The sequence below is a fragment of the Manis pentadactyla genome, chromosome X, assembly GCF_030020395.1.
Source record: "Manis pentadactyla isolate mManPen7 chromosome X, mManPen7.hap1, whole genome shotgun sequence".
Taxonomy (NCBI): Eukaryota; Metazoa; Chordata; class Mammalia; order Pholidota; family Manidae; genus Manis; species Manis pentadactyla.
Window position 1 is genome coordinate 82,136,274 of NC_080038.1, and position 22,164 is coordinate 82,158,437.

Consider the following 22,164-nt stretch of genomic DNA (forward strand, 5'->3'; position numbering starts at 1 on the left):
AAGCAAAAATCTCTTGAATATATAAACACGAGAAACTTTTGCCTGAACACATCTCCTCATGCAAGGGAGACAAAATAAAAAATGAACAAGTGGTTCCATATCAAACTAAATAGCTTCTGTACAGCAGAGGATACCATCAGCACAGTGAAAAGCATCCTATGGTATGGGAGAATATATTTGTAAATGACATATCTGACAAGGGGTTAACGTCCAAAATATATAAAGTACTCACATGCCTCAACATCCAAAAAGTAAATGACACTATTAAAACATGGGCGGAGGATCTGAACAGACACTTCTCCAAAGAAGAAATTCAGATGGCCAACAAGCATGTGAAAGATGCTCCACATGGCTAATCATCAGGGAAACGCAAATTAAAACCACAATGAGATACTACCTCACACCAGTCAGAATGGCCAGCATCCAAAAGACAAGAAACAACAAATGCTAGCAAGCATTCAGAGACAGAGTAACCCTCCTACACTTTTGGTGGGAATGCAAATTGATGCAACATTTGAGGAAAGCAATATGGAGGTTCCTCAGAAAACTACAAATAGAAATACCATTTGACCCAGTAATTCCACTTTTAGGAGTTTACACAAAGGAAACAAGATCCCTGATTAGAAAAGACATATGCACCCCTATGTTTGTCACTGCACTATTTACAGTAGCCAAGATATGGAAGCAACCTAAGTGTCCATCAATAGAAGAAAGAATAAAGAGTACATGGTATATATACACAATGGAATATTACTCAGCCATAAAAGGAAAATAAATCCTGACATTTGAAACAACAGGGAATGCATCTCTAGAGGGTATTATGCACAGTGAAAGAAGCCAGGCAGAGAAAGACAACTACCAAATGATTTCACTCATTTGTGGAGTGTAAAACAAAGCAAAACAAAAGCAGCAAAACAGCAGTGACTAATGGTTATCAAGGAGTGGGGGAGGATAAGGGAGCACAATAATTCACAATCACAGTATAAGTTGATAATGGGGACTGTTAAACCAGTGTGATGTACATTTGAGACCAACATAACATTGTATATTAATGATACCTTAATTTAAAAAGTGAAATGCAATATAAAAGTAACAAAGCATTCTGAAATGGTAATAGCACTCAATGCTGAACAGCAAGACTTAATTGATTTTAGCTTCTTCCAGTTTGCTAAATTGTCTTCACCTACCTTATACCACTTTAATACCTCAATTCCAGACCTCCCCTCCAACCTGTGGACCAAAGCATATTTTCAGGTACTATAGCTGAAAATAAACTCAGACACAGCATACTAGCTCAGTTTTACTTTCTGCAGTAACAAACATTTAACCACCTCCCTCCTGCAGCAACAAGGGAACCAAACAAGTGGGCCCTGAGCACCCAAGGGCCAGTATGGGCAAAAAATTAGGCTTCAAGAACAAAGTGGCAACTATTGCAGGAATCAGTGCCTGAGGAAAGGATGCACTGCCAGGCATGGAGCACAAGATGGAGCCTCAGAGCCCTTTGTCTGGTAGAAACTAAGTGGGAAATAGGGGCCCAAAGGGCCGCATGATCCGCATCACCAGGGAAAGGTGTTGGAGAAAGGTAGTGAAGAAAATCTGAAGGAGGCCAGCATCCTCAGCTTTCCACCTGCTGGAAGTGGAGAATGAAAATCAAGTTTACAGTGAGAACTCTTGCCTAGACCCAGGGCACTGCTTCTGAAGACCCAACACGTGGGTGTCTCTCCATACCCATAAAATTTCCCCTCCATCTGAGGTTGGCCTATCACCTGTCACCACCCCCACCCCAGGCAGGCCCTTCTAGAACTGACACAACCAAGAAGCTGCCATTCACTGAGAGCGCCTTTCGAATGGCCTGAACGTGAAGTTCCTCATAGTGAGCCAGGTATCCGCAGGCGATCTCTGCCTCTATGGGAGATGGAAACAGCACTCTGAGGGTTCTGGTGGACAAACAGTTAAGGAACCATTTGCCACCAACTCTGTCTGTGCCTCTGGCTTCCTTGAAGTGCCAGGCCTGCTTCCCCACCCCAGGGTGGCCCTGGAACCCCCTCCACCCTGCCTTCATCTCCTCAGTCCAACCCTCAGGCCATCCTTCCATGCTCCTTACACTCTTGCCTCCTCAGCCCAGCCTGCTCCTCCTACCCCATCAAGCCACCCTGCCCTTCTTCCCACTTCCTTCCGGCCTTACCCTTCCAGCTGCTACCAATCCCCACCCCACTCCTCTTTCTGTAGCCCCTGCTCTGCCCCTCATGCCTCCCTGGCCACAGTGGGTTCCTCCTAAAGGATACAGTTGATGGACTTGGGTCCCTGGCCTTCTGGCTGTGGGGGTGGGCTCTCTGCCTCACCCTTGGCGGCCAAGTGCAGCCCCTGCAGCAACAGCAACAGCAACAGCAGCTGCAGTTGCACCATGCTGGCCATGTGGGTCACCAGGGCCACCATGTCCAAGGATTCCATGGGCACCATGGCCACCAGAAGCTCCAGCATTGCCTGCCGTGCCATCCATGCCACCATGGCCTTCTGCACTGCCCGCACCACCATCTGGGGCCTGCATGGCTGCTGCGCTGTTGTTCCCTTCGGAGCCCATGGCAGACAAGACCACACCCTGATGCCTACCGCTGAGAGACAGCGGCTTCCTTGCAAAGCTCCTCCCATTCGCCCACATGGCAACACGAGAAGCCCTGTGCGACTGCAGCAATCAGGCCTCCGGCATGACTCCTGGCATAGGATTGGCCTGTCCTGCCATGGACCGACCCGGAGACCCTGTTGGAGCTGGAGAGAGCCCGGGATCCCTCACGAAGCCCCGCCCCTTGGTGTGTGGTGCACCGTGGGCTCCCGGGCATGCATGCACAAACAGGCCCCAAGCAAGGTTGGTTTCCACCATGTTGTCAGTTTCCACCAACCCAACCCTAAGGCTTTGTGAAAGCACCCTGAGCACCTTCACCTATTACCAGCCTGCTTGGACCTCCCTTCTCCTGAGGCCTGAGGATGGCCCCTTAAGTCCTGAGTGGGAAGCTGGAGGACACGCACACCACCCAGTGAACTTGGGCAGGCAGGGAGAGAGCCGTGGCTCAGCATCTCCACCAGGGCAGGGACACCCAGGCCCAGCAGGGCTAGTGACAGGCCCTGCTGAGCACTCTTGGCTCACTGGGCTGAGCAGAGGGTGGCTGGACTCCAGAGATGATGGCAGGAGAAGCCGCGGGAGCCCTCTCTCCCAAGATCAGAGAGCCAGCCCAAGGCACTTGAATAGAGCCGTGGAAGGTGCAGTGTCTGAAGGGAAGGACTAATGGTGAAGGCCACCTTACAGCCCTTTCTGTGTTTGGGCAGGGTCCCCCATCATCTCACAAGGCCCTAGGCAGCATGTCCTGCTATTACCATCCTGGAAGATGCTGGGATACAGAGAGGTGAAGTGACTTGCTGAGGTCGCCCACTGAGCAGGTGACTGTCTCCCACACCACCCCAGGTCACCAGAAAGCCCCCCTGCTGCTGAGTACCAGAGGCCACTGAGGGGGCCAGTTGGAGGCTTGTCCCTCCCTCAACCACCGTGGTGGCAGTGGGACCTAAGAGAAGGGGACAGGTGTGTGAGGCTAGGAAATCAACAGGACTTAACTAATGTTCACAAGGGAGCCAGACTCTGCCCGGGTCTGGGGAGGGTGCAGGAGGTGAGGCCAAGAGCAGGGGATGATTTTGGGAGCTGGAGGCACAGACTGGGGAGTTAACCCAGTGTTGGGAGACTTGCACCCTAGAGCATGACAGAGAGTGATCTGGTTAAATGGGGTGGGGGTGGGGTTGCGCGGGAGCAGGAGATCAGAGGCCCAGCAGGGACCATTGGCAGGGCCTGGTTGGGTGGACGACGTGAGCGGCAAGGAGCTTGCCAGAGAAGAGCCCCCATAGGACTCCGCTCCCCTCATCCCAGGCCTGGGCTGTGCCTCCATGGTGATGGTCTTCTACTGCAACACATGCTACATCACGGTGTTGACTTGGGGCTTGTATTACCTGGTGAAGTCCTTCACCACCACGGTGCCCTGGGTCATGTGTGGCCATACTTGGAACACTTCCGACTGCGTGGAGATCTTCTGCCATGAAGACTGTGCCAATGACAGCCTGACCAACTTCACATGTGACCAGCTTGCTGACAGCCAGTCCCCTGTCATCGAGTTCTGGGAGTGACTCCTGCCCCACACCTTCGCTCCCCCAGCTGGTCCCTCCCTCTGGGCTCCACATGTGGCCCAAGTCAGCACAAGCAAGGGCCCAGCCTCAGGAGCAGGGGTGTGGAGCAGGAGTCACTCCCAGGCCCTGCCTGCCCATGGGGAGCCCCAAGGCCAGTCCCAGGGGGAGCCGGGACAGTTGGACCTTGCTCCTTTGGCACCGTTTCTTACTCAGGGCAACATCACACCATGCCATCCCGTTCTGCCAGCCCAGGGGAGGGGGCAGTGGTGCTGTGCATGCTGGGAGCAGCAGGCAGTGGAGCCACCAGCCCTGCCGCCTCTGGTTGGGGCTCCCAGGCTCCAGACACACACACTGTGATGCCCTCAGGCCCAGCCACAGGTTTGGACCAGGCCCATTCAGGTGCCCAGGAGGGCCCAGCTGGATGCAAGGGCTGCAGGAGGAGAGGTGGAGCACCAGCACTAGGACAGCTCCCTGTGGCTTTGGCCTCTGCTGGCTCATCCCACATGGGCTCCTGCTCCTGCAGGAGCAAAGCCCTGCAGCTCTACAAGGTGAGCCGAGGAGGTTCTGGGCGCCCTCAACTGGGAGGTGCCAACCGCTCTGTACACTCCTCCATCCTGCCCCCAAGTTGCCATTGCACATTTCTCCTATCACGACACTGCAGTCATGGTCTTGAGCTCTGCCCCTATGAATGCCATCCTTCCAGCTACTTCACTGGGCTCCCACTTTCTCAGAGCCAATGGGGAGTCTTCTGTACACCCAGCCTGACCCTCTACCCCATTCCCACCCCAGCCAGCCTTTCCCACCCAGGGCAACCACTTGCACTGTCACCAAGAGAAACTGCATCTCTCTATCATCTTCCACTCCAGTTCCTGTCCCCTGTCTCTCACTGTGCCAGGCCCCCACAACCCCCATCCCTCCAAAGAGGGAGGCCCCACAACCACCTCCCACACAAAGTGACTGAAACACGCACATGGATTTCTTTAAACACTTAACTGAGTGTCAACGACTTTGCCCAGGGCACCAGCCAATCTGGGACTGTGCCAGCTATGAGCGGGCCTGCTGCCTGTTGGCCAAGGCTCGGGAACTCAGGTCGTGTTGAGCAGCTACTCCAAGGCTGGGGCCACCTGGGAGATGGTAGTCAACCCAAAGAACCTGCTGAAAAGTGGATTGTTGGGGACCGCCAAGTCCACGAGCTCTGGGGTGATGCACCTCCTGCCATAGTTCTGGGCCTCGTTGCGTGCCAGCCCCAAGACCTTGGCCATCAGGTACTGGGTGATGGCCTCTAGGAAGGTCGCCTCTGCCACAGGCGCTGGGCATAGTGTCCCTCCCACAGGAGGCACTACATATGGCTCACCGATAACAGCAGCTTGGCTCGGGTGGTGCGGGAGTGAGTCCTCCTGTGGCCACCAAACGACTCTCGACGCTTCCTATCCCGGGGCATGTCGGGCGTTGGGTGTGTTTTCTCAGACTGGCATAGCTCTGTGGTGCGGTGCGGTGCAGTGCAGTCCGGTGCAGTGGGATGTGCTGCAGGGTGACAAGGTGCGGTGGGATGCGGTGCAGTACTACACTTGGCCCCAACCTCTCAGGACAGCTGGCACTCACGCTGCTACTCCATATCCTAGCAACCACAGACCGGCCCCTCAGAGGTCGAGGCGCACGCTTTGTGCCTTACATCCTGTGAGGTCACTGCTCTTGCATTGACCCCTGGCGGGCCTGGGCCTGCAAGGAAGAGGTGCCGGCAGTAGCCTGCGCACCCTGCTCTCTGGCACCTTTCTCTGAGGGGACTCTCACTTCACACTGGACAGGAGAAACGACAAATGGATACGATCCAGTGGCACCAAGTATACACCCATAATGTTGGGCATCCATCACAGCTATCTAGTCCCGAGACAATGGCACCACCCCAAAAAGCAACCCCCGAACTCCTCAGGCACTCCCCCCACTGACTTCTCTTCCCCAAGGCAGCTCTGAACCTGCTCCCTGTCCATGGAGGCTTGTCTATTCTGGAGTCTTCCTACAAATGGCCTCACAGAAGTAAATAGGTGGCCTGCTCTCTCTGGCCACTTTCACTCAGCATAACGTTTGCCTTGTGGCTCTTGCACGCCATAGCATGAATCAGCTCTCCGTCCCTTTTCATGGCTGAATAACATTCTCTAGACCAGGGGTCGACCACGTGTTGTGTATCCATTCATCATCTGGTGACATTTGGGTGATTCCCACCTTGCAGTGCTGCGGTGATGATTCCTGTACAAGGTTCTGTTCCAACACCTGTTTTCAATTCTTGTGGGTATACAGCTAGGGCTGGCATAGCAGGATCATATGGTAATTCCATGTTTACCTGACTGAGGAACTTCCCAACTGATTTCCCACAGCGCCAGTACCATTTTGCGTTCCTAGTAGCAGTGAATGCAGATCCCAGTTTCTCCACATCCTCCCCCAAACTTGTAATTTTCTGCTTGTTTTGCTTTCTTTTGCCTTGCCTTGACTATAATAGCCCTACCACGGGTGTGAAGTGCTATCTCATGGTGGTTTAGGTTTGCATTGCCCTATCCACTAATGATTTTGAGCATCTTTTCATGTGCCTCTTGGCCATTTATAACTCCTTTGGAGGAATGCCTTTTCGAGACCTTTGCCAGTTGTTTCACTGGGTTGCTTGCCTTTTTTATTTTTGGTGTTGAGTTGTAAGAGTTCTTCATGCATTCTGGAAGATAGACCCTTATCAGATACATGATTTGCAAATGTTTGTACCATTCTGTGGGCTGTCCATTCACTTCCTAGGTAGAGTCCTTTGTTGCACAAAAGTTTTCGATTTGGATCGTGTACAATTCATCTTTTTTGTTTGTTTGTTTGACTTTGGCAGCTATGCTTTTGCTGTCATAGTCAAGTAACCTTGGTTTAATCCGAGGTCATGGGGAGTTACACCTATGTTTTATTCCAAAAGTTTTATACTTTCAGCCCTTACATTTAGCTCTGTGATCCATTTTAGAGTTAATTGTTGTACATGGTGTGAGACTGGGGGTCAAATTTCTTCTTTTGTCTGTGGATATCCAGTTGTCCCAGCACTATTTGTTGAAGAGGCTTTTCACTCCTCCGTTGAATGGCCTTGGCACCCTTATTGAAAATCAACTGTTGATAGACATATAGGCTTATTTCTGGTGCTAATTCTAAAGCATTGAACTAAAGGTCTATCATTATGTCAGTACCATGCTTTTTAGGATTGCCGTAGCTTTACAGTAAGTTTTGAAATTGGGAAGTGTGATGGATCCTCCCACTTTTTCTTCTTCTTCAAGATTCTTTCGGCCATCTGTGCCCCTTGCATTTCCATATGAGTTTTAGGATCTGTTTGTCCATTCTTACAGAGAAGCCAGACTAGATTCTAAGAGGCATGTCATTGAATCTGCCCATATTGCCCTAGGGATTATGAGCTACTTAACAATACGAAATCTTCAATCCACTAACATGGGGTGTCTTTTCATTTATTTAGGTCCTCTGTAATTTCTTTCAGTTTTCAGAGTACAAGATTTACACATCTCTTCTTAAATTTATTCCTCAGTATTTTGTTCTTTTTGATGAGTCTGTAAAAGGAGTTATTGTCTTAACCTCATTTTTTGATTTTTCACTGCTATTGCTCAGAAATACAATGGATTGGTGAAGGAACCACAGAGCAGTAGACTCATAGACACTGAGAACTAACTAATGGTTATCAAGGGGAAGGGGTTGGAGCACATGTTGGGGGGAAGGTGAGGGGGATAAAGAGGCACAATAATTCTTATTCTCAATATAAGTTGGTCATGTTCATGGTAGTACAGCATGGAGAATATAGTCAATGATTCTGTAACATCTTTTCTGAGTTGATAGATAGTAACTGTACTACAGTGGCGGGGGTCGGGTAGTGAGGATTTAATAATATGGGTAACTGTTGAACCAGTGTGTTGTATACTTGAAACCAATAGAAGATTGTATATCAATGATACTTCAAGTAAAAAAAAAAAAAGAAATACAGCTGGTTGGTGCACACTGATCTGGGATGCTGCAGATTTGCTGAGCTCATCCACTGCATACTCAAACAGATTGTTGTGCTTTGGGGTAGATTCTTTAACTGTTTTATATCTACAAGAACATGTCATCTACCCATATAGTTTTATTTGTTCCTTCCCAATCTCAATGCCTTTTCTTTGTTTTTCCTGCCTCATTACCCTGACTAGGATTTTTGAGTACAGTGCTGCATGCAAGTGGCAAGAACAGACATCCTCATCTTGTTCCTGGTGTGAGCGTGAAAGCAACCACTCTTTCACTGTTAAGTATAATGTTATCTGTGGGTTTTTCATAAGGGCTTTTTATCAGGTTAAGGAAGTTCCTTTCTATTCCTATTTTATTAAATTTATTTTCATGAAATGGTATTGGATTTTGCCAAATGCTTCCCTACCCCCCTCATCTATGAGATGGTCATGAGGTTCCCCCAACCCCCTAAATTCTATTTATGTGGTGTATTACATTAAATGATTTTCATATGTTCAACCAAGCTAACATTCATGGACTAAATGCCACTTGGTTGTGGTCTATAATGAATGGTCAATAAACATTTTATTGAAAGCATAGGAGTGAATCAGGCAAGCCGCTTGAGGACAATGTGCATTTGTGAAGGGATCTGTAGCATGATGAGAAGCCAAGGCCTTTGGGGGGACCTGCAATTAACTCATTGAGGCTGGAGAGCTGGGTGCCTGTGAGAGTCACAGTTGATGTGGCTGGAGAAGAGCCAAGCAGGAGTGAAGACACAGAGGTTCTGTTCTTTTATGCTCAGGTTTTGGAATACCTTGTCAGCTATAGTGAACCCACTATGGCCATTAAGCTTGGGACTGACATGATCTGATTTGTTTCCAAGAAAGATCATCCTGGCAGCTGTGGAGAATAGAGCAGAGAGGATTGAAAGTGGTGCTAGAGAGCTGTTGCAGTATACCAGTCAAGGAATGACAGATATCTCAACCTATTATTGCATTGGTAGACAACACTGGAGGACACAAATTTTTTAATTTAGGTAATTAAATAACACATAATAAGTGTTCACTACATATTTCTGATACTGTTGAACCTAGTTGGAGACTTGATGATTTATTTGTTCATTCCTTCAACAAATATTTATCAAGGGACTACTGTAGCCCGGGACTGTGGTAGGCATTGAGGAAATACCAGTGAGCAATGTAGATCAGGTCCCTGTGTGTAATCTGGTGGAAGATACAGACAAAGAACCTGACAATTACAACACTATGCTGTGATAAGTTCTATGAGAGGGGAAGTTCAATGTGCTATAGGAACACCTAGGAGAAGTAACTTACATAGACTTGTGGGGTTGAGAATATATTCCTGCATAAATTGGTGTCCAAGCTGAAATTTGAAGGATGAATAGAAGTTAGGCAAGTGTAAAAGCAGGGTATTGGTGGGGGAAGGAAAGGAGAGGCTCTGGCATGAGTCCCCAAGGGCAGGGTGAGGGAATTATGGACTTCAGAGCCATTTGTGGATATAAGGGGCTGAAGGAGAAGGTCCAGGTATTGGTGGGAAGATGAGTTCAGTTTGGAGTATGTGAGATTTGAGAGGTCTGTAAGCTACCCAGACAGAGATGAAGGATAAATGGCTTGGGATGTCAAGAGCATGGTCATGGCTGGAGACACAAATTTACTAGTCATCAGGATAGTTATTTAGGACAAGGATGTAGTGAGATCATGCAGGGTGAGCACACAGAGAGAATACAGAAGGGAATGAAGGGCAAGTTCTTGTAAGGGGTGGGTGAAAGAAGAAAATTCTTGTAAGGTGATGGGAGGAGTGTCTGCACAGAGAAAAAAGAGAGAGAGAGAGGACTGGGAGAGAATCAGATGAAAGAAGGAGAGAGTGAAGGGTCAGAATGAAGACAGAAGAAGAACAGGGCAAGAAGTGACAAACTCAAGAACATTTTTGAGTTCCAAAATGATAAGCATAAGACGTATTCATTGAATTAGACAATGCGAGTGTTGCTGGGGGCCTTGGCAAGAGCAGTTTCAGTGGAGGGACAGGAGGCAGCAACCAGCCCAGATTTGTACTTTGGGCCCATGGGGAATTCTGAGAGGTATTCTTCCATTATTTATCAGTATGATAAATGTGCATATTAGAGGGCACTGGTGAGCACATCACTCAGCCAATATTTTCTACATGCCTAGTGGATTCTTATATGGGAAAATTCTTTCAGTGGGATAAGGGTAAGTCTGGTGGCAAGAAATTCTCCTACTTGCCCCTCATCTGAGAATGTCTTGATTTCCTCTGCATTCCTGAAGGATAATTTCACTTAGTAGAGGATTCTGGTTCTTTTCTTTCACCACTGAGAAGTGTTGTGCCACTTCCTTCTGGTCTCCATGGTTTCTGATGAGAAATTCACTGTCATTCTACCTGCTTTTCCCTGTACAAGTAAGGTGTTGTTTCTCTCTTATTGCTTTCAATATTTTTTTCTGGGTCTTTAGTTTTCCAAAGTTTGACTGAGATGTATGTTTGTGTGCATTTCTTTAGGCTTATTCTCTTTGTGGTTCACTCACCTTTTCAAAACGGTAGGTTTATATCTTTTTCAACACTTGAAAAACTTTCAGGCATTATTTCTTTGAATGCCATTTCAGCCCCACCCTCTTTTCCCTCTCCTCTAGCACACTTCAGTGAGACAAATGTTGGCTCTTTCATTATATTCCCACAAGTCCCTAAGGCTTTGCTCATTTCTCCCCCACTCATTTGGGTTCAGGCCACACATTCTGACCAGCCCTCTATGATTTGTGTTTTTAATGTCAGTTTTATTTTCAAAGACTTTGTAATCCTATGTGGTTCTGTGAAGCATGACCTGGCATGGTCTATCCCTTAGTTCAGTTTCCAAAGTCTTTGTTATGTTGGAAAGGATCACACCCATGAATACACAACTTAGGGGTCATTCCAGAAATTCATATACAGCTTTACAGATTTCTTTTCCTGAGATCCTCCCTCTCAGAAGTCTCTCCAGTACTTTTTGGTTCCCTCAATCTTCTAGTTAGAAAGCTGTGACTTCAGTTACCCTTGTCTGCCACACACTTACTGTGCCTTTGCCTTCTTCTGGTGTCACATAGCAGGAAGATCAAGGCAGTGGAGGTGGTAGGGGGTTGGGTAGGTGGGGGAGTCATCTGTGTGTGCCTCCACCCTCTTGGGATGACAGCTCTTACAATCACCGAAGAAGGTTACCTTCCGTTGGAGTTTAGGCACTTCAAGTCCCCCACAGCTGCCATTCTCACTGCGGCCTCTGTTACCACTGCTGCTTCTGTAGGATTCCCTGTGGATTGGAATGTGAAAAAATGGAGGAAAAAAAAAAGAAAAACCGGGGATTTCCTTCAGTCTCTCTGAGAGTTACTATTCCCTTTCCCTCTCCTCAAGTTAGAACTAGAGCTCTCTATGTCCACACCATTGCCTACTTCTAACTTTCATGCTACACTGAACTGAGGATATGGAAGGGGGAAAAACTGTTAAAGTCACCACTGTTTCAGTGGTACTTCAGATTGCAGTGTTCTTCCCCAATCTTCCTGCTTCTATTTGCTTGTCAGGGACCACTGGCAGGGCCTGGTAGTGTGGACTATGTGGGCAGCAAGGAGCTGGCCAGAGAAGAGCCCTCACAGGACTCCACTCCCCTCATCCCAGGCCTGGGCTGTGCCTCCATGGTGATGGTCTTCTACTGCAACACCTACTACATCATGGTGTTGACTTGGGACTTGTATTACCTGGTAAAGTCCTTCACAACCACAGTGCCCTGGGTCACATGTGGCTCTACTTGGAACACTCCCAACTGCATGGAGATCTTCCGCCATGAAGACTGTGCCAATGCCAGCCTCGCCAACCTTACATGTGACCAACTTGCTGACTGCCGGTCCCCTGTCATCGAGTTCTGGGAGTGAGGCACCATCTGGGCCTGACATCTAATATGCAAGGTGTGGAGGATGAAGACGAAGAAGAAAGAAGAACAACAATCCGCAACTTAATATTGACTTTTATATAGTCAGGAAACTATCCTTGAACCTTATGGTAACCACACACCTAAGGCCTATAACAGATACACAAAAGTTAAAAAGAAATCCAACCACAACACTAAAAAACCCATCAAACAACAAGAAAAGTGTATAAGAAAGAAATAAAGGATTAGAGTGGAACTTTAAAAATCAGAAAAAATAAAATAAAAAGGCAATAAGTACATACCTATCAAAATTACCTTAAATGTAAATGGACTGAATACACCAATCAAAAGAAAAAGAGTGAAAGAATGGATAAAAAAACAAGACCCATCTATATGCTGCCTACAAGAGACTCATTTCAGACCCAAAAACATACAAAGACTAAAAGTGAAGGGATGGAAGAAGATATTTCATGCAAATAAGAGGGAGAAAAACTAGTAGTTGCAGTACTTATGTAAGACAAAAATAGATTTCAAGGCAAAGTAAACAAGAGTCAAAGGACATTATATAATGATTAAGTGCTCAGTCCAACAAAAGGATAATACCATTATAAATATCTATGCACTCAACATAGGAACATCTAAATATGTAAAACTAATACTAACAGAATTAAAAAGGGAAATAGAAGCAACACATTCATTTTAGGGGACTTTAATATACCATTTGCATCAATAGACATATACTTGACAGAAAATAACTAATGAAAGAGAGGCATGAAACTATATATCAGATAAGATGGACTTAGATAACTATACAACATTCCATGCAAAAGTAATAGCATGCACAATTTTCTGAAGTGTACATAGAATGTTCTCCAGAATAGATCATATATGAGGTCACAAAAGGAGATTCAATAACTTAAAAAATTTTGAAATTGTATCAAGTAGCTTCTCAGACCACAATGGTATGAAACTAGAAATAAATTATATAAGGAAAATGGGAAAGCCTACAAATACATTTAGGCTAAAAAACATGCTTCTATACAACCAATGGATCAATGACCAAATTAAAATAGAAATCAAGCAATACATGGTGATCAATGAAAAGTAAAATTCAGCAGTCCAAAACTTAAACACCTGCAAAAGCAGTTCTAAGAAGGAAGTACATAGCAATAATCTTACATCACTAAACAAGAATAATTCAAAACAAGCGGTCTAAATTCACATTTAAAGAAACTAGAAAAAGAAAAACAAATGAAGCCCAAAGTTAGTAGGAGGGACATAATAAATGTCAGAACAGAAATAAATAAAATAGAGAACAAAACAATTTTTAACAATTGTGAAAGCAAGAGCTGGTTCTTTGAGAAAATGAAACAGATAAACCTCTAGCCAGACTTATCAAGAAAAAAGAGAATCAGGAATTAAGAAGGAATAATTACAACTTATAATACCACAGAAACACAAAGAATTATTAGAGAATACTGTGAAAAATTATGTGCCAATAAATTAGGCAACCTAGAAATAGACAAACTCCTGGATAAACACAACCTTCCTAGATAGATCCAGGAAGAACAGAAAATCTGAACAGAAATATCCCCAGCAATGAAATTGAATTTTTAATAAAAACACTACATACAAAAAAATGCCAGGACCAGGTGGCTTTTCAGCTGAATTCAAACAAATATTTAAAGAAGAGCTAATACCCATCTTTCTTTAAGTATTCCAACAAATAGAAGAGGAGGGTATATTTCAAACTCATTCCATGATGCCATCATCACTCTAATACTGCAAAAGAAAAGAAAATTATAGACCAATGTCCTTGATGAACATAGATGCAGAAATCCTCAATAAAATATTAGCAAACCAAATTCAAAAATATATCAAAAGGAACATCCATCACAACCAAATGAGATGTATTCTAGGGATGCAAGGATGGTATAATATTCATAAATCAGTCAATACTATATACCACATTAAAAAAAAGAAGGATTAAAACCCATGACCATCTCAATAGAAGCTGAAAAAGCATTTGACAACATTCAACAACCGTTCATGATAAAAACCCTCAACAAAATGGGTACAGCAGGAATGTACCTCAACATAGTAAAGGCCATATATGATCAACTCACAGCTAACATCATACTCAATTGAGAAAAGCTGAAAGCTTTTCCTCTAAGGTCAGGAACAAGAGAAAGATGTCCACTCTCACCACTTTTATTCAACATTATACTGGATCCTAGTCCTGGTGATCAGACAACACAAAGATAAAAGACTTCCAAATTGGTGAGGAATAGGTTGATTGGTCACTATTTGTAGATGACATGATACTATATAGAGAAACTCTAAGATGCCATCAAAAACCTATTAGAATTAACTGGATTCAGCAATGTTGCCAAATAGAAAATTAATACTCAGAAATCTGTTGCATTCATATATAACAACAATGAATTAGAAAAATCAGGAAAACAATAAACAATTCCACTTACAATTGCATCAAAATGAATAAAATACCTAAGAATAAACACAATCAAGGAAGTGAAAAGCCTATTCTCTGAAAACTATAAGACGTTCATGACAGAAATTAAAGACGCAAATAAGTGCAAATCTATCCTGCGCTCATGGATAAGAAGAATTAATATGTCAAAATGACCATCCTGCCCAAAGCAATTTACATATTCACTGCAATACTTATCAATATTCCAACAGCATTTTTTAATGAACTAGAACAAATAGTTCTAAAATTCATATGGAACCACAAAAGACACTGAATAACCAAAGCAATCCTGAGAAAGAACAAAACTGGGTTTATTGTGCTCCCTAACTTCAAGTTATACTACAAAGCATCAGTAATTAAAATGGTATGGTACTGGCACAAGAACAGACCCATAGAACAATGGAACACAATAGAGAGCCCAAGTATAAACCCATGCATATACAGTCAATTAATATATAATAAAAGAGCAATGAATATACAATGCGGAAGAGACCGTCTATTCAATAACCGGTGTTGGGAAAACTGGAGAGGAACATGCACGATAATGAAACTGGATTACTGTCTAACTCCATACACAAAAGTAAACTTGAAATGGATCAAGCAACTGAATGTAGGGCATGAAACCGTGAAACTCTTAGAACATATAGGCAAAAATCTCTTGAATATAAGTATGAGCAGTTTTTTTCCTGGACATGTCTCTTTGGGGAAGAGGAACAGAATCAAAATGAACAAATGTGTCTTTATCAAACTAAGAAGCTTCTGTACACCAAAGGACACCATCAGCAGAACAAAATGGCATCCTATAGTATGGGAATATATATTTATGAATGATTTATCTGATAAGGGATTAATATCCAAAATATATAAAAAGCTCATAAGCCTCAACAACAACAAAAACCTGATTAAAAAATGGGTGGAGGACTTGAACAGACATTTCTCCAAAGAAGAAATATAGACGGCTAACAGGCACATGAAAAGACACTCCATACTGCTAATCATCAGGGAAATGAAAATTAAAACTACAGTGGGATATCGTCTCACACCAGTCAGAATTTCTGCTATCCAAAAACAAGAAATAGAAAGTGTTTGAGAGGACGTGGAGAAATAGGAATCCTCCTACACTGTTTCTGGGAATGTAAATTTGTACAACCACTGCAGAAAGCAGTATGGAAGTTCCTTTAAAAATTAAACATAGAAATACCATTTGATCCAGTAATTTCATTTCTAGGAATTAACCCAAAGAAAAACATCCCTGATTTGAAAATATATATGCACAACTATGTTTACTGCCACATTATTTACAATAGCCAAGATATGGAAGCAATCTAAGTTTCCATCAATAGATGAATAGATAGGAAAAGTTGATAGATATACACAATGGAATATTATTTAGCCATACAAAAGAAATCCTGTTTTTTGCAGCAATGTGGATAGATCTAGAGGGTATTATGCTCAGGGAAATAAGCCAGGAAGAGACATATGAATACCGTATAATTTCTTTTAGTTTTGGAATTTAAAAACAAAAGAAAACAGAATGAACAAAATGGCAGTAGACTCATAACTCATAGACACTGAAAAAGGACTAGTGGTTATCATGGGGGAGAGTTTGGGGTGGGTTGGTTGAAAGCATGAGGGGGATAAAGGGGTACAAAAATTCTTAATCATAATATGAGTTGGTCACAGGGATAATAGTACAGCATGGAGAATATAGTCAATGATTTTGTAACATCTTTCTATGTTGATATAATAACTTCAGTAATGGTGGTTAGTATTTAATATATGGGTAACTGTTGAACAACTATGTGGTATATTTAAAACCAATATAAGACTGTATAGCAATGATAATTCAATATCCAGGCTGTGATATTGTACTGTAGTTTTTTGGGGTGTTTTTATTTTTTATTTTTTTTTATTTTGGCATTAATCTACAATTACATGAAGAACATTATGTTTCCTAGGGTTCCCCCTTCACCAAGTCCCCCCCACAAACCTCATTATAGTACTGTCAGTCAGCATAGTAAGATGCTGTAGAATCACTACTTGTCTTCTCTGTGTTGCACAGCCCGCCTCATGCCCCCCCAACATTATACATGCTAATCGTAAGGCCCCCTTTCTTTTTCCCCACCCTTGTCTCTCCCTTCCCTCCCATTCTCCCCAGTCCCTTTCCCTTTGGTAACTGTTAGTCCATTCTTAGGTACTGTGATTCTGCTGCTGTTTTGTTCCTTCAGTCTTTCTTTGTTCCTATACTCCACATATGAATGAAATCATTTGGTGTTTGTCTTTCTCCACCTGGCTTATTTATACCCTCTAGCTACATCCATGCTGTTGTAAATGGTAGGATTTGTTTTCTTCTTATGGCTGAATAATATTCCATTGTGTATATATACCACATCTTCTTTATCCATTCATCTACTGATGGACACTTAGGTTGCTTCCATTTCTTGGCTATTGTAAATAGTGGCTTTTGGATGTAGGGTTCTATAGATGTCTTTTAGGTCCATCTGTTCTAGTGTGTTGTTCAGTGCCTCTGTGTCCTTACTTATTTTCTGTCCAGTGGATCTATCCTTTGGAGTGAGTGGCATGTTGAAGTCTCCTAAAATGAATGCACTGCATTCTATTTCCTCCTTTAGTTCTGTTAGTATTTGTTTCACATATGTTGGTGCTCCTGTGTTGGGTGCATATATATTTATAATGGTTATATCCTTTTGTTGAACTGAGCCCTTTATCATTATGTAATGTCCGTCTTTATCTTTTGTTACTTTCTTTGTTTTGAGTTCTATTTTGTCTGATACTACTGCAACACCTGCTTTTTTTCTCCCTGTTGTATTCATGAAATATCTTTTTCCGTCCCTTGGCTTTTAGTCTGTGCATGTCTTTGGGTTTGAGGTGAGTCTCTTGTAAGCAGCATAGAGATGGGTCTTGCTTTTTTATCCATTCTATTACTCTGTGTCTTTTGATTGGTGCATTCAGTCCATTTACATTTAGGGTGATTATTGAAAGGTATGTACTTACTGCCATTGCAGGCTTTAAGTTTGTGGTTACCAAAGGTTCAAGGTTTGCTTCTTTACTATCTTACTGTCTAACTTAACTCGCTTATTGAGCTATTATAAACACGGTCTGATGACTCTTTATTTCTCTCCCTTCTTATTCCTCCTCCTCCATTTTTCATATGTTGGGTGTTTTGTTCTGTGCTCTGTTTAGGAGTGCTCCCATCTAGAGCAGTCCCTGTAAGATGCCCTGTAGAGGTGGTTTGTGGGAGGTAAATTCCCTCAATTTTTACTTGTCTGGGAATTGTTTAATCCCTCCTTCATATTTAAATGATAATCGTGCTGGATACTGTATTCTTTGTTCGAGGCCCTTCTGTTTCATTGCATTAAGTATATCATGCCATTCTCTTCTGGCCTGTAAGGTTTCTGTTGAGAATTCTGATGATAGCCTGATGGGTTTTCCTTCATAGGTGACCGTTCTTTTCTCTCTGGCTGTCTTTAATTCTCTGTCCTTGTCTTTGATCTTTGCCATTTTAATTTTTAAGTGTCTTGGTGTTGCCCTCCTTGGATTCCTTGTCATGGGAGTTCTGTGTACCTCTGTGGTCCAGGAGGCCATTTCCTCCCCTAGTTTGGGGAAGCTTTCAGCAATTATTTCTTCAAAGACACTTTCTATCCCTTTTTCTCTCTCTTCTTCTTCTGGTACCCCTATAATGCGGATATTGTTCCTTTTTGATTGGTCACACAGTTCTCTTAATATTCTTTGATTCTTGGAGATCCTTTTATCTCTCTGTGTGTCAGCTTCTATGCATTCCTGTTCTCTGGTTTCTATTCCATCAATGGCCTCTTGCATCTTATCCATTCTGCTTATAAATCCTTCCATAGACTGTTTCATTTCTGTAATCTCCTTCTGGACATCATCCCTTGGTTCTTGCATATTTCTCTGGAGCTCCATCAGCATAGTTATGAGCTTTATTTTTAATTCTTTTTCAGGGAGATTGGTTAGGTCGATCTCCTCCTCAGAGTTTGCCTCTGTGATCTTGGTCTGTATCAAATTATTCTGCCTTTCCATGGTGATAGAGGTATTCGTGGGGAGCTGGCATGTGTGTTGGCTAAGAGAAAGTCCCTTCTTGCTGGTGTGTGGCCTTCCTCTTCTGGGAGAACAGCGACCCCTAGCGGCTTGTGCTGGGTAGCTGCATGCACGTGGGGTTTCTCATTCTTGCCCGGCTGCTCTGAAGCTCCGCGGCTGCTGTGGAGTTAAGCTCCATGGTTGCTATGGGTGTGGCCAGCCTCAGGCTGCTTCTCCAATATGGCAGAGCCACGTTGGAGGAGGAAAGGGTGGGAGGCTTTTTATTGCCATGAGGGTCCTCCGAGCTGCACTGCTGTCCCGGGGGTTAGGGCACTTGGAGTTCCCTGGGATTCCCCGCTGCTGGGCTGTGTTCCGGGTTGCTTCCGTCCAGCTGTGAGGTCCCAGTCCCTTTAAGACTTTCAAAAAGCACTCACTTTTCTTTGTCCTGGGTGCGCCAGCTGTGGGGACCCGCTCACAGGTCTTACTGTCCTGTTTCCCTAGTTTCCAGCACCCCACGCATGCACTGTGTGTCTGCGCTCTGGTGCGGATGGCTAGGACTGGATTTTTAGCAGTCTTGGGTTCCCTCTCCCTCCCCGCTCTGACTCCTCTCCTCCCTCAGGGAGCTGGGGTGAGGGGCGCTCAGGTACCACCAGGCCGCGGCTTGTATCTTACCCCCTTCGCGATGTGCTGTGTTCTCGCAGGTGTGGATGTCGTCTGGCTGTTGTCCTGTGTCTTCTGGTCTCTCTTTTAGAAAGAGTTTTATTTGTTTATTTTCAAAAATATATATGGTTTTGGGAGAAGATTTCCGCTGCTCTGTTCACGCTGCCATCTTGGTTCTCAAGTCCTGTACTGTAGTTTTTAAAGATGTGACCATAGTGGGTGTTGGGGGATCTGGGTGGAGGGTACACAGGGTTTCTTTGTATTATTTCTTACAACTGCATGTGATCTATGAGTACATGAAAATAAAAAGTTTAATTAAAAAAATCATCACAATCTTTGCTAACAACTTCCCTCCCCCCACACACATTATTTGGCTAAAAATAATGTCCATACACTAAATAGGAAGAGAAAATTAAAACTTTGGCCCTATGAAATAGTTTTTTAAATAAAACTTTGGAGTTTTCTTTTTTAAACTTTAAAGCTGAGTGACAACTTCACTAATTGAAAAGTGTCCTTGAGGAGTAGGATCAAAAAGATGGTATCTGAGATTCCAGCTTTCACACCTTTATAGAAATACTGATTTTGAGAACCTTCCCTGGATGGATAGAACTTTGAGCAAACCTGGGAGTACAGTGTTTAGATTCTAGTACGCTATCTGAGCAAAAAGTCTAATAGTGCATTGAAGAGGGTAAGAAGAACAGTTTCATTTTAACCACGACATTCCTCCCCCAAGGTGGTACAACTCAGTCTTGAGACACCCCCTCATTCCTTCATGTTACCCATAGGAAAAAGTGAGAATACAGTTACTATCTAATTTTTTCAGCTTTACAGGATGTTGGTCAAAAGGCCAACTTCTGGGTTTTCTTACTTAGATTGCTGAACATTTCAGCAAAGCAGCATAATCTGAGGGGAACTTGGATCATGGAAAGGGGAAGGGACTTAGAACAGCCACCGCATTGATTTCAAGAAGCAACCATGGATGCTACTAACTGGCACACAGACTCCACTGAGAGTCCCACCCATAAACTGTAGGATACCTAACCTGCAATCTTCCAACTGATTGACTAACCTGTACCTACACCTGTATATTATAATCAGATTTCTCAACAGAAAACTTGCATGTCAGGAGAGAGTGGGCTGATATATCCTAAATGCTGGGGAAAAAAAAACAACCATAAAAGAATATTTTACCTAACAAAGCTTTTCCTCTAAAATAAAGAACAGGAAAAGGATGTTCACTCCTGCTGCTTTATTCAACATGATATTGGAAGTCCTAGTCAGATAAATTAGACAATATAAAGAAATAAAAAGCATACAAATTGGAAGCGGTTGCCGTAGGCGTGGAGGCAAGATGGCAGCCCCCGCCTTCACCCGTGCCGTGAGAGCCGCGTCAGGAATCTTACGGCCCCTGAATATTTTGATGTCTTCAGCCTATGGAAACTGTGCCAAGAATGCCTGCCTTAGTTCTGTACTGTCCACCCGACAGTTTCGTTATATGCAGACACCATTTGTTTCATCTGCTCCCAGACTTACCACATCCGTCAGGAACCTGACATGTGGGCATACTGCAACAATCCTCAATAGAGTGACCCCCTGGCTTTCAAATGTCCTGAAGCTACCAGTCAGAACTGTAACGTACTTCAGCGCACAAAAAGGCAAGAGAAAGACTGTGAAAGCTGTCATCGATAGGTTTCTTCAATTTCATTCTGGCCTTTGGCTAAGGAGGAAGGCTGGTTATAAGAAAAAATTCTGGAAAAAGACGCCTGCAAGAAAAAGACGCCTGAGGGAATTTGTGTTCTGCAATAAAACCCAGAGTAAGCTCTTAGATAAAATGACAACGTCTTTCTGGAAGAGGCGTAACTGGTATGCTGATGATCCTTATCAGAAGTATCATGATCGAACAAACTTGAAAGTATAGACCAAAAATTTTATGATTCTCAGTTATTGAATATGTATATTTGTGTATGTGATGTCTTTGCAAAAATGAGTAAGTTAATATTTGATATAAATTATGCCAATTGGCATGGAAACATATGATACCAATATTAAACTATGAAAGTTTTAAAACTTAATGGATTAAATATTCCCAGATCTGTTCAAGAACAGACAAGTTTAAAATTGTTGATTATTTTAACAAATGGTAATGGCTTAATTAGTTCTTCCAGTTAGGCTTATTTAGTTGCAAGGAATCCAAGTTAGGACAGACATAGGAAGACTACAAAAAGCAAGTTAACTGAAGCAGTGTGACATTATTTTAAGGGTGCGTACCTGGAAACTCAGGAACCACCCCACCAGCCCCATCTCCCACCAGAACTAACCGCCAGGCATCCGGAAGAGCAGAAATTATATTGATCCACCTCTAGAGGCCTCAGCAACAGGAAGTGGTGGGTTTTTAGATTTGGGGTCTGCCATGTGTGTGAGTCAGTTCCTACTCCTTCATGGTAACTCTAATGTGCACCTTTCAGGTTGTTTTCTACAACATGATCCTCAGCCCCTACTCCAGTTCCTAATGTCAAGAGCCTCAAACTACTCCAGCTTATCTTTTTACACCAGGTCTCATCAAGGATCATTGACCAATGTAGGGACTGGCTGTTCTTAGGTCAGGAGCCCACCCTTTCCCACTGGTTGTGTTAGCAGGTTCACATGAAGCAAAAAGTAGTTATGTGAGCAGTTTCACTTAAAGGTAGACAAGGGATGGCAATACCCATTGTGACATACTAGGTTCATTGTGCTCATTACTGTTCTCACTTAGTTTATTAAAATAGGATTTTTTATGGAAAGGAGTATATGAAATAGTCTTTCAGTATGCCCATTCATGAAATAGAAGAGGCTGTACAAGTGAACACAACTTCTTACCCAAAAGTTGAAGATGCAG

The 22,164-nt window shown here is 43.7% G+C and overlaps 1 protein-coding gene across 1 annotated transcript; it reads left to right on the plus strand.

Annotated features, from left to right (window-relative positions):
* The first annotated feature begins 20,619 nt into the window (after window positions 1-20,619).
* LOC118934051 (39S ribosomal protein L35, mitochondrial-like) lies at window positions 20,620-21,669 on the plus strand. Its single transcript, XM_036929145.2, has one exon. It carries the CDS (start codon window positions 20,641-20,643, stop codon window positions 21,205-21,207), a length of 567 nt encoding a protein of 188 aa, XP_036785040.2. The 5' UTR covers window positions 20,620-20,640; the 3' UTR covers window positions 21,208-21,669.
* Window positions 21,670-22,164: the final 495 nt, after the last annotated feature.

Excerpts from the sequence above, each read along its gene's own strand:
- LOC118934051 (XM_036929145.2), top strand. The coding sequence starts at position 20,641 with ATGGCAGCCCCCGCCTTCACCCGTGCCGTGAGAGCCGCGTCAGGAATC.